Source organism: Ipomoea nil, unplaced genomic scaffold (genome assembly GCF_001879475.1).
Source record: "Ipomoea nil cultivar Tokyo-kokei standard unplaced genomic scaffold, Asagao_1.1 scaffold0688, whole genome shotgun sequence".
NCBI classification, from domain to species: domain Eukaryota; kingdom Viridiplantae; phylum Streptophyta; class Magnoliopsida; order Solanales; family Convolvulaceae; genus Ipomoea; species Ipomoea nil.
Window position 1 is genome coordinate 3,261,792 of NW_017617116.1, and position 13,351 is coordinate 3,275,142.

Consider the following 13,351-nt stretch of genomic DNA (forward strand, 5'->3'; position numbering starts at 1 on the left):
AGGAAGCTCCTTTTGGAATGGCAAATGGCTTTTATTAAGGTCGGATGAGGAAGGAATTTTTGTTTATTTATTTCTCCTAAAAATGCTTCAAAATTAACTTATATAGTGCAATAAAGAATAGCATGTGTTTTTCTTTGCATGCATGTTTATTGTGGATACATTTCGAATTAACTTCAAATTCAATTTCATTATTACTCCTAACTGTAATATTTTAACACCTAAATTAGGCATCTTACATGTGTTTTGCACATGTTGATGTGACTTTATAACCTATTTGTATTCATTAATTACTGCTAAATATTTTAATCTTGTCCATTTAAGAAAACATGTTAAAGTGGCGTCTCTTGTCTTTTGGTGATAAAGTTATAAAGGTAACATTTAATTAGGCTACTTATATTTAAAACCAAATAACTCATTTTAGTCCCTATATATTTATTAAACATTATTATTAATTATGTGGATGGATTGCACGGTTACAATGGCACTTGTTTAATGTAATACAATCTAGTAATTTAAACTCAAGAGGCATGTCTATTTTTAGTTTCTCGATCATTTTTGAAGTGTTGTTTTTTAGTTTTTGTGATACTTTATACTATGAACTGTTTGCAATTCATCCTTCAAAAGGAAATCCATTGCACTTGTTGTATGAATATTCCTTTGCCTGCAATTAGGGATGGCAATTTTATCCGCACCTAACGGGTTCCCCGCATCCCCGCCTCTACGGGTTTTAAAATACCCGCACAATTTGGGTAATGGGTGCGGGTATGGGGGAAATTTTTTTACCCGCGCGGGTATGGGGGTGGGTGCGGGGGAGGTATTCCCGCCCCGCACTTATATATATTGTTATTAGTATTCATTTATTATATAAGTTTATGTATATTTTATAATTAAAAATGTATAATGAATTAAACTTCTTAGTTTTTTGTTTATGAAAGTTGAATAGGAACAACACAAATAACATAATGAGTAGACACTAAATACAATTTATACTATCAACACAAATTTTAGTTCCAATTAAGAACTAACATCATTGGCTCTTATTAAATTTTAGAGCTATGTTCAAACTTATAAAAAAAATCAATGTGATAATTACAATTGTAGTATAAGATTTTTATTAGATTTAAGTGTAATATAAATAATTAAAGTTGCGGGTTGGATATTACCCGCATCCGCAAAATTCCCGCGGGGGCGGGTATGGGGTAGGATTTTCATTACCCGCGCGGGAGCGGATGCGGGTGCGGGGAGTGGGTTGGAAATGCGGTTGCGGGCAGGGGATATGTCCCCCGCACCCGCCCCGCCCAATTGTCATTCCTACCTGCAATCTTGAAATAATGATGATTGTGCACGTCGTATGTAAATCCGTTCATGACAACCTTTAGGGCATCCTCAATAGTGTGAAGATTTTATGGAGATTTTACAGGTGTGATTAGAAAAGAGAAAATGAAAATAGGAAAAAAAAATTAAAATCTGAAATTAAAAAAGAAAAAAACAAAAAAAAAAATTAAAATCTGAAATTAAAAAAGAAAAAAAAAATTAGAATTACGCGCCAGGCGGGCGCGAGAGTTGCGCCTCACATGTGTGAGGCAACTCTCCCTCTTCATTGTGGGTCCCATCCTTATGCAAAGTCTTCATTTTTGTAGGGCAATCCCATCCCCTTTCTCTCCTCTCTCTTCTCTCCTCCACCTTGTCATTTTTCCCTTAAAATTTGTGCATAATCCTCCTATTAGGATTGCCCTTACAGCCCATCTATATAAAAATAGATCCTTAATTGTGCATTGTGAATGACTATTGACTAAACTAAGAAAATTATTTATCATTTTCAGGGAGCAATATTGAAAAATTATTTTGAAACCTTAGCCTTGTTGAAGTGAGAAAACAATTCTTCACACTTGGAACTCTTGCCTTCAAAACTTTCAGGACAAGATCCATAATCACATTATAACTAAAAGACTTATAGAGTTAGGGAAAGAAAAAAATAAATCGGTAATATATATGATAAAGAGGAAATTGAGGAAATGGAAATGGGATCATCTAACATATTAGGCATGTGCTCACTTCCTTATAAGTCTTTAAGATTCCTCATTAAACAAGAAGGAAAATCAAATTAAGACATACAAGATATACAAAATTCTCAAATTGTTCTGCCAAGAATTTTCTTATAAACTTCCACAAATATTTATTGCATATATTGTTGAGCATATAATATATAAACATAAATGTGCAATCCAACCATCAACTTAGTCTTTTAGTTGAGATGGAGCACATGCTTCAATTTGGTATCAAAGCCAATTCATGCCAGAGGTCATGAGTTTGAATCGACCACCTAATAAAAAGAGAGATCCTCTAAAAAGTAATGGTTGAGGATTTAGTATATAAAAAAAATATTCGCATCACCTAATAAAAAGAGAGGTCCTCTAAAAAGCAATGGTGTCAATTCTATAGTTATTGCAAACTTTCAAGTTTGTAATATTGTATGCATTGTGACTTCCGTAGGTGTGCATTTTGGGTAATTTAGAGTAGCAGCAATGTCTTCAGGTAACAAGTGTGGATTGATCATATCACAGCCACTCATCGAGGTTCGTCAATGGTTGAGAATTTTTTTCAAGTTTGCAATATTTATAAAACAAACTTCAGCGTTAAAGTGTGCATTTGCACAGTCAGCAGTGTGCATTTTGGATTACTAGCGTGAATTGAGCAAATATCAATTTTGATCCCACAAGTATTAGCAAAATGACAATTTTGGTCCACATGTTTAATTTCTACCTATTTTCATCCACGACTATTGTTTTAGTACCAATTTTCATCCGCGATTATTGTTTTAGTATCAATTTTCATCTACGACTATTATTTTAGTGTCAAAATTCATCACGACGATCACCCCTCCGTTTAAATAATATCAAAATTTAAAAATTTTAAGGGCATTTTTGTCATTTTCAACTTAAGTTCCCAATTTGAGCATAAATAAAAATATTTAAGCTCTAAAATCGATCTTAATTCGCAGTTCTCATCCTCATCTTACCTTAATTTGAGGAAGAGAACTGCAATTAGTGATTGATCTTAGAGCTTAAATTCCTCTACTCATGCTCAGTTTGGGATCTTAATTTGAAAAAGGACAAAAATATCCTTAAAATTTTCATATTTCGGCATGTCTTAAACTAAAGGTGGCGGGTTTGTGATGAATTTTGGTACTAAAACAATAATCATGGATGAAAAATTGGTACTAAAACAATAGTTGTGAATGAATATTGGTAGAAATTAAACATGTGGACTAAAACGGTCATTTTACTAATACTTGTGGAACCAAAATTGGTATTTACTTGGTGTGAATTAGAATGCGTAAGAAAAATTTATACTTCATATCCCTATTTAGATGGAGAGAGGGGATTTTTTGCCAGATGGATTTTGCATTTAAACGTGATTTTAGGAAATTTAACATATGCTAATTAGGTAGATTTCTTTGATACATTTATGTTCAATTGTAGCTGTTGATTTGTTATTTTTAATGACTACGATATATCTACATTTTTTACATGGGATCATATATAATTTAGCAACCAAAAGTGTTATTTTCTAAATGGGCAGAATATGAAGCTGAATATGGAGGTGTTAAACCTTGGGCTATATGCAATTCAATTCATTGCCCTAACTGTTCCCATAGAAACAATTAGTTCACTAAAAAAAATTGGCATTGTTAGATTTCTTGCATCTTGATCAGACATAGTAAAAGTTAATTATTTTTATTTATTTTTTATTTTTTTATGGGGTTGCTTGAGCAAACATTTATCAAGATTTAAAAAAAAAAAAAAATTAGTTCAATATATCAAAGAAGAAACTTCAAGCATTTGATACCCAAGCTATAACATTATATCATCATTTGGACTACCAATGTAGGTGTAGACAATCATCAATAACATTACAACATTATACAGTCCATCTAAAAAGAACATTCCTAAGAACCAATTACAGTACCTCAAGAGTTCTATTGCACATTTGCATCAGAAAAGACACATAACACAGACTGTAAAAACCAAACTGACTGCCGGAAATCCTTTGGGTTCCAAAAGAAATCTCGTTGCTGTCTTGTCTTAATTTAAGCTGCAGCAATAGTGCCAGACGACCACGTTCAAACAACATATCGATAAGTGACATACCGCCCTGCAGTCTCACTCGGTCTGATTATTTTCACAACTTGTCCACGCTTTAGCCCATAGTATCTGGCCACTGGATCAGTCACCTGAATACGAGGGAGCTGTCCTCAACAATGCATATAAAAGTGATCAGTATTAGATAACAGGATGCAGATTTGCACTAGCATGGAAAAACTGTAAACACATGACAACTGGGAAATACTTTAAAGCCAAGCTTTCATCCGTGAAAAATGCACTATATATATGCCCAAGAATAATTCGTCTGTCTTAAGTATTTGTGCACATCGAACAATCTCTCACCTCATAGACATAATGGGCAACATTGTAAAAGTATTTAAAGTGTATAGTTGTGAAAGCACAATTTCAAATCATATACAGCAAAATGACCCCTTAAGAGTGTAGGGAGCACTTTCAGTTCTACGAAAGAGAAGACCTGAGAAGTAAAAGTTGCTAATGGTATATCACTAAGTGCATATGGTATGCTTGATTTCAGTAATCGAGCCAGAACAGGCACTATTTGCAAACTGCTATTTAGTTTATGGCAGTTTAGTTTCCTTAGATAGAGAGAAAGAGATGACGGAAAAAAGCATGCACGAGAGAGGCCTGAGGCCCTGGTCAATTGATGCTGAAATGACTTTACTCAAAATAGTTTCTTTGACATATAGGGTTAAAACTCATGATGGAATCTGTTAACTATGACATGGATTGAAAACTTGTCAATAAATCTGTTAACTATGGTTGGGATCCTATATTAACATAACAGTCCACACCCAGGATTGCTTTTGCAATTGGTTCAAATTCGTTGATGTGTATCTTATATTAATAGGATCTCAAGCCTGCCAGTCGACAGTGACCAGTATCAGGAACATTAAGGCAATTGCGAGGATGCATAAAATGACAAAACACTAACCTGTGTTTCTTTGACAGTATATCTCTCCAGCAAGGTCTTCTTTTCCTCTGGAGTGAGCAGCTGGTGCTCAGGAACAAGTTCATGTTCTTTTATGTTGACTAACAACTCTGCCTCCTATAACATTGTGGTAAAATAACAGTTACTACAGATTGTTGTGCAACACATCTAGAACTATTCAACCCAAATGGTATAGATGGTAAAAGGTCTATCCTTGATGCATTTAGTATTACTTCAACCTTCTATTTTTGGTAAATGGTACGGAGTAATTTTCAATGAATCAGCATATTTCATGCAAGAAGGTAAAACTTGAACCCAGATTCTCATAGTCTTAATTACTTGTTTAAGTGATAAGTAGCATGAAAGATATCCATTATGATGACAATTTTTAGGGTAGTGTCTAATTACTCAGTGACTGGCAATGAAAAACAATGGTAAAACTAAATAATTACCTGGAAAACCTCCAAGTGGAACTTTGTAGATATTTCACTTATGCATGTTCGAGCAAAGGGAGTTAAATTCTGTTGGACAACTAATATTGCCCGAAAAACATTCTCTGATTTCATGCGATTTGTGTAAGTTTTCATTGTCTTAACACCAACCTTTGCCTCCTCAGGGAAGAAAACATATATCTGGATTAACAAACATAAGCAAGCAAAAACAATTTAGATACAAAGAGAATGTGCTATAATAATTTCAAATTGTAGAAATATGCATGGTTTGGAAAATGAAAAATTATCAATCTTTGGTGATAGAGCAATTGCAATCACACCATACACTCCTCTCAAATAGGACCAGTGTGTATTGAGACACTAGAATACTAGATAATACAATATTACCATTTATCAGGAAGGAACAAATTCTATAAATTTAGAAAGCTGAAAGTCAACCAAGTCATATATCAGAGTCCAAAAGGGTTTGCAATCAAATGCTGCAGCCTTAAAAAGGTTTTATTGAAGTGTGACAATTAAGTATAAGCACAGCCAGACATGAACACACATATTCAGGTTATATAACTACTGCTTCTGATTTAAAAAAAAAAAAACCATAAAAAATTCTTTGATGTTTGCCATTTCATTTTACAATTTATTTATGCCATACTGCAATGAGTCACTTCACTTGCTAAATACAAAGACAATATATTGCTAGATCAGTTGTGATTTTTTTAAAAATATTACCATAAAAAATTTCTTTGATGTTTGCCACTTCATTTTACAATTTATTTATGTCATACTGCAATGAGTCACTTCATTTGGTGAATACAAAGACAATATATCGCTAGATCAGTTTGAGATTTAAAAAAATAAATAAATACCATAAAAAAATTCTTTGACGTTTGCCACTTCATTTTACAATTTATTTATGTCATACTGCAATCAATGAGTCACTTCATTTGAAGACAATATATTGCTAGATCAGTTCATTAGCAGTTGTGAAGGAAGAAAGAGAAATATTGCAGGGAGTGAATCTCATAAAGCTATAAAACTCATAGCAAATGGACTTTGTTTTCCCCTTTCTGTTTGCTCCTGAAACTATTTGTTATTAGTGAAAGGACTTCATTTTTCCCATTTCCCCAGTTTATTTTGCACTCTGATACTCTCAAGCAATACCAAGCACATTTTCAACATGCACTAAACAAATTTATAGGACGAAAGGAAAGGCATATTATAACATACTTAAAACATTTTCCTTATGTACCATATGCATTTAGAGGATGCTCAGATGCATGTAATGAACTCTACTTTATGGTGAAAGATATATATATATATATATATATATATATATGCACGCACAAGTACACCCAAATAAAATAAAACCCTAGAACTTAAATTTTGAATTAAAAAATAAGTAGACTCTCCATATATGATGCCTATAGCCTATATTCTAAAAGATGCAAGGATCCAATGTCCAGGTCTGACTGTTGCCACAAACTGAATTTACTTATGTTTTCCTGAAAGAAAGATGGCAGTTTGACAGTAATCCTGAAAGTCTTTTAATTAAGGAATTGACTTGACGAACCCAACTAAATAGGATTTTCCTCCAATGGTTTCAATTAAAAAATGTCATTGGCCTAGAGTATTTCAACCCCTTTACATCAGGAAGTGAAAAGTTCTTTTGCTTTCCACTTGAATGAAAATCTAGCAACCTGGTGCATATATAAGAATAAAGGAGTACAAACAACCATAAACCTTGTAGTAAGGGTGCAGATGAAAGACCACCAAGTTCCTATACTGCTGAAGAAGGAATGTTAACAAGGAGTGGTTCAGTAGGAAAGGGAGGTGGGGGTTGAGGTCATAGAGAGTATACTGTCCGTACTGTGTCCCTCACAAAAAGAACTTTGCTTTAATAGCCTTGCCATGAATAAATAATTATATTGACCCCAAATATAACAAAATTTAATAATTATATATTACATATATACTATACTAAGGAGACAGTACATGCAGCATGTGTGACTCAGCAACAAGAATTTTTATATTGATGAAAAGTAACACCATTAACTTCTTAAATTCTAGGCATAGAATGGCAAGACCCAAAAGTTGGAGAAACTCCGCAATTAATTAATATCATAATCATAAAATAAAACAAAATGTTATATTGTTATATCCTGGCAGAAAACATCAGCCAATCAACATCATGCAAAATATCAGCCAAGCATACCTGATCAGAATTATCACTGCGTAATGCCTTTTGAATTACAATGTCCTCTCTTTTCATGTTCTCCCCATATTTCGAAATGAACTGATGCTTTGGCATTCCTATCTCATAGTCTGTCACCATGTAGCCCCTGTCGGTCAGCATTTGCATCACTGTCTTTCGGATCCTGAATAATCTTGTAATCTCCTCTTCCGAAAGAGGCATTTTCACACTGCTCAATTCCAAAAGTATTGAACAAACAACATCATTTTCAACTAATCACATGATACAATTTTTCATTGTTTGATAAGTAATTACTTGTTTTCATGGCTAAAAGCCCCAAGCAGGGGCATCCCCAATACAAAAACACATGATACTATATTTGAACTCAGCCCATTAGGTGCAAACAGAAAATTATTCTCGTCATATAAGTATTATCACATCAATTCAATTAAAAAAGGAAGCTTTAAGCTTCTTTTTTTTTTTTTTTTCTTTAATGCCTAGTTATTTAGGTTTCAATCTGCCCATTGCCCATATCTTATTTTCCCTCTATCACCCTTTTTCCAACGAACACAAAGCACAACTTCGGTTGAAATTTTAAAAGAATATCTTCAAATATATCAAAACAATCATCAGGTGATTTTTAAACAACTCATCATTTAAGAATAGTGAGGTGAAAATTTCGCAATTTTATTAATTCATATATAGTTTCACTACATATCCGCATATAAATCTAAAAAAAAAAAAAAAAAAAAAAAAAAAAAACAATGGAATTCCAAATTCAATACTTTTGAGTATTCAGTGTGGATCGATTGTAACAGGTAAGTCGATGAATTAGGTGCGGAAGAAGGTTACCCCGTAGAAAGCTAAAAGTAGCTGACGATGGTGACACGAAGCGGCGGCTCTTGCCTGCAGAGATGGAGCTTAACCTGGTTTTAGAACGTAGTGTATTCACAGCAAAGAGACATCCCTTATATATACATTTATTACTTATCTTTTTTTTATTAATAACTTATAACGGGATGGCCGGACTATATTTAAAAATAAGCGGGTTTGGTCGGCCCAATTTAAAAATTAAAGTCCAACCATGTCCGTAGTATAAAATGGGCTAGTTCTAATCTATCTATCCATTATAGCAAATGGATCGAGCAAACGGGTCGGCCTTGAACTATACCGCAAATTATGTTGTGCAACCGAATGCACCATGCGCATGGTGCATACGATGCAAAACGACGTTATTTTGGTTAAAAAACGCGTGTTCCACTTAAAAAAGAAATCAGGTTCGATTCCCGGCAATAGCATTTTTATATATCCATAAATTCATAATTATATATCCACAAATCCATAACTATATATCCACAGTGAATGAATTAAGTAAAAATCCACAATGAATGAACTAAATATCCACAATGATTGAACTAAATATCCACAATGAATGAACTAAATATCCATGAATTCATAACTATATATCCAGAAATTCATAACTATATATCCATAAATTCATAACTATATATCCACGGTGAATGAATGAAGTAAATATCTACAATGAATGAACTAAATATCCACAATGAATGAACTAAATATCCATAAATTCATGACTATATATCCAGAAATTCATAACTATATATCCAGAAATTCATAACTATATATCCACAATAATGCTATTGCCGAGAATCGAACCTGAATTTTTTTTTTTAAGTGGGACGCGCGTTTTTAGTCAAAACGACGTCGTTTTGCATCGTATGCACCATGCGCATGGTGCATTCAGTTGCACAGCATAACTATTGGAACTATACTTTGCGCGGCAATTTATATCATAGACTAGTGTCCACATAGCATTGTGGACGATGGGTCAAAACGACGTCGTTTGATGTTTAAGTTTTCACAGATTCCGTAACTTTTCGTTTCTCATGTTTCAACACAAAATTTTAATTTATTCTATGTACAGAATCCTTACGCTTAATGTACATAATTTCGTACCATGATGTACAGAAACACATAACACGATATACATACACGTTTTATATTTTACTTATTCTTAGATCTGATTTATGTAAATAATAATTTATGTCATATATGCACATAATTGCATAATACAACTCATAAATTCATAAAATAAGACATACAATATGTTTTGTGTTATACAAGTATACAACTACTAATCAATGGAGCCGATTTGTTCTAAAAAAAAAAATATATATATAGTCGTGGACCAAGTTTGTAAGGTTCGAAAGCTGTGGAGCAATCCTATTAGTGTCATAATACTCGTGGATCCAAAAGTGCGAAAAAAGTATAATTGACAATTTAGATAATAATTGTTAAAATAAGAATTTTAGATATGATAAATGGTTAAATATACTTAATTATAATAGCATTTAATATATACTAATGAAAGTTTAATGGTGTAGTATAGTTTTGTCTGATAAAACTAATAGTATAATATTTGTAGTGCATCCCAATAAACATAAAAATCTAGATATAAATAAGGGGTACTAATATAAATTTATTCTTTGAGATATTATAGCCTTATGGGGTGAAAGGGAACATGAAAGAATTAGAGGTTGTGAGAAATTGTAATAAATGATACACATGAAACTGATAATTGGGTGACCAAAATTTCATTTTAAAAAAAAAGTAAAAATTACACTTTTTATCCTTAAGTTATAGGCTAATTGTAAAATTCGTCCATAAGTGTTGGTCATGCTCACTTTTTGTCCCTAAATTATCATTGGCATTGCACTTTTCGTCCCTAAGTTATCATTAGCATTGCACTTTTCGTCTCTAAGTTATCATTGGCGTTGCACTTTTCGTCCCTGATAACTTAGGGACGAAAAGTGAGCATAACCAACACTCATGACGAATTCTACAATTACTCTATAACTCAGGGACGAAAAGTGCAATGATAATGATAACTTAGGGACGAAAAGTTAGTATGACTACACTCATGGATGAATTCTACAATTACTATATAACTTAGGGACGAAAAGTACAATTTAAAAAAAAAAAAACGTGAAATGAGGTTGAAAAAAGTCAACAAGGAAATTCAAATGAAAAACGCATGACTCAAATTGTTTCTCTGGCTAATAAGCATGAGAGTTTGAAGAAGATATATTTATTAAGGGTAGTGAGATTCGTTCATTCTAGTTAATCGAATAATGTGAATCAATTCTTTTTTTTTAAAAAAAAACATTTATGATTCTTTACAATGTAATATCAGTCAGTTTGTATCTTGATTGAATTATGAAATCAGATATATTCTTATCCCAAAAGTTGAATTCTCAACCCTAAGGGCCCCCAAACTCCGACCTGACAGAGCATGTGGGATGATGTAAATCATGGTGACTCAATTGATTAATAGACAGGATCAAATGTCATCAGGAATGTTACATTCCTTGTGAATGTTATATTCCCTCAGAGAATATGAACTAAACATAGGAATATAAGTCCGGGGATGTCACATTCCCTTGGTTATGTAATATAACGTGAACCAAACGCCCCCTATCTTCTTTCATTGATAATTGTTAAATATCTATACATAAAGTTTATTGTACATAACCAAGTAGTGGGATAATGGCAAATTATGATGTGAGCACGTGTTCACCATGCACACAAATCTATATCTATAATTTTTATACTGTAGATTCATAATTTATATATTGTGTATTCATAATTTTTTAGACTCTCGGTGAGATAAAATTATGAATCTAAAGTATATATTTTAGCTCACTGAGACTCTCGAAATTATAGATATACAATCTAGAAATTATGAATTTACAGTATAGAAATTATGGATATACATTCGTGGTTAGAAATTATGAATCTAAAGTATAAATTTTAGCTCACCGGGAGTAGAAATTATGGATATACATTCGTGGTTAAAAATTATGAATCTAAAGTATAAATTTTAGCTCACCGAGAGTCTATAAATTATGGATATACAGTATAGAAATTATGGATCTACAGTATATAAATTATGAATATAGATTTGTGCGCACCATGCAAGGTGAGCACGTGCTCGCAGCAGCATAACGATTGTGGGATAGTGGCCACCAACTGCAAAAAATATAATAATATGATATTATTATTATTATTATTATTATTATTATTATTATTATTTTGAAGAATAATGATTATTTGTATTGTATTTGGTGATTGAATGAAATTCAAGTATTTTCAAGATTCAAAGTTTAATACTTAAATTTTTATTACATCCCGAAATTTCTCAATGGGGTGAGGACGGCAAATTATGCATTGGAAATGTGTTCACCATGAATGGTGAATACGGGTCCAAAGGCGCCGTTTTTACGTTAAAAAAAAATCGCTAATGTGGTGTTAATGGTGCGCGTTTGGTCAGATTATGAATTTTCTGTTATGAGATTATGAATGTACTGTAAATTCATAATCTCATAACAGAAAATTCATAATCGCATAAAAAAAAACAGTTATTAAATTATGAATTTTCTGTTATGAGATTATGAATTTACTTTAAATTCATAATCTCATAACAGAAAATTCATAATTTATGAATGTTGAAGAAGCTTGCGCTACAGTGGAGCAGCCATGGTTTCGGACGGGAATGTGTAGGCATGGTTCCAAAGTGAATGTGCAGGCATTGATTCATAATTTATGAATATCCGAAATCATTGCTCACCTCAAATTAAAGTGAAATCGCGAAATGTGAAAATGAAGAAGAAAAGTCACGCTATTAATTAAGGAAAAAAAAAAATAACGGTGTACTAACATCGTTGGGACCGTGTTTACCATCCATGACATAACAATTGGGTGAGGACAACCCCTCTCTAACAAACACACACTAATTAATTCATTAATTAATTAAGTGAAGTTGAAGTCAATCAAATGCAAAAATACCATTATTTATATATTAATCTGTAATGAATTGAATGAACAAAAATATTCATTCATTCTAAATTCATAGTTCCTACCCATATTCCGTATGTTTCATTCAGTCAATCAAATACCATCTAAAATTAAAATTATTGACTTTTTGGAGAGTTGGATACAGTAGTACGGAAGAGACCAACATTTTAGTCCGTATTCCGTAAACCACTAAACATGATATAAAATATCACGAAAACCCTCATTGTTAGCCGCCAACACAAAATAAATTATTACCAATAATAAACTTTGTTGTTAATAATTAATTAACTAATTAATTAATTAATACTAATAATAATAATAATTAGTGAAAAAGTTCAAATTTTATGCGATAATCATATCCAAATATTTTAAGTTTAAAATTTTCATGTTAATTTAATTTTTTTTTAATATAATGTTATATTTAATCTTACTATCATATTAAAAAAAATTCGACTCAATTAACATTATATTTACTATTTATGAAGTATTGAATTGGATAGTCACATTGAATAAAATTAGACAAAATGTTTCAAATTTAATATGAAGTTGTTAAATTTAAAAGATATGTATAGACTATATCATGCTAATAAGATTTAGTATAAGCGGAAATGATAACACAATTTTTGTAAAGAGTTATAATTTTTTCATATGTATAACATCCATTGTCCTATCCACGATAATCTTTTGATCGTGCCGTTATAATAGTAGTTCATTTACAAATTACTCCATAATGTGATCTCATTTTTTATTTAGGGTGTGTAGAAACCCGAAAAATGATTTA

At 32.0% G+C, this 13,351-nt stretch overlaps 1 protein-coding gene across 2 annotated transcripts; it reads right to left on the bottom strand.

Annotated features, from left to right (window-relative positions):
• Nucleotides 1-3,820: 3,820 nt before the first annotated feature.
• On the bottom strand, nucleotides 3,821-8,659 carry LOC109175795 (DNA-directed RNA polymerases II and IV subunit 5A). Of its 2 annotated transcripts, none has more exons than XM_019325151.1 (5): nucleotides 8,572-8,659; nucleotides 7,717-7,927; nucleotides 5,508-5,687; nucleotides 5,059-5,172; nucleotides 3,821-4,249 (listed from the first exon to the last, which is right to left on the bottom strand). In XM_019325151.1, the coding sequence occupies exons 2-5, from the start codon at nucleotides 7,915-7,917 to the stop codon at nucleotides 4,124-4,126; spliced, it is 621 nt and encodes a 206-aa protein (XP_019180696.1). In that variant the 5' UTR covers nucleotides 7,918-7,927; nucleotides 8,572-8,659; the 3' UTR covers nucleotides 3,821-4,123. The 2 variants fall into 2 exon arrangements, with proteins under 2 accessions (XP_019180696.1, XP_019180695.1); XM_019325150.1 differs by having other exon boundaries at nucleotides 7,717-7,924; nucleotides 8,548-8,654.
• Between the last annotated feature and the right edge of the window lie 4,692 nt (nucleotides 8,660-13,351).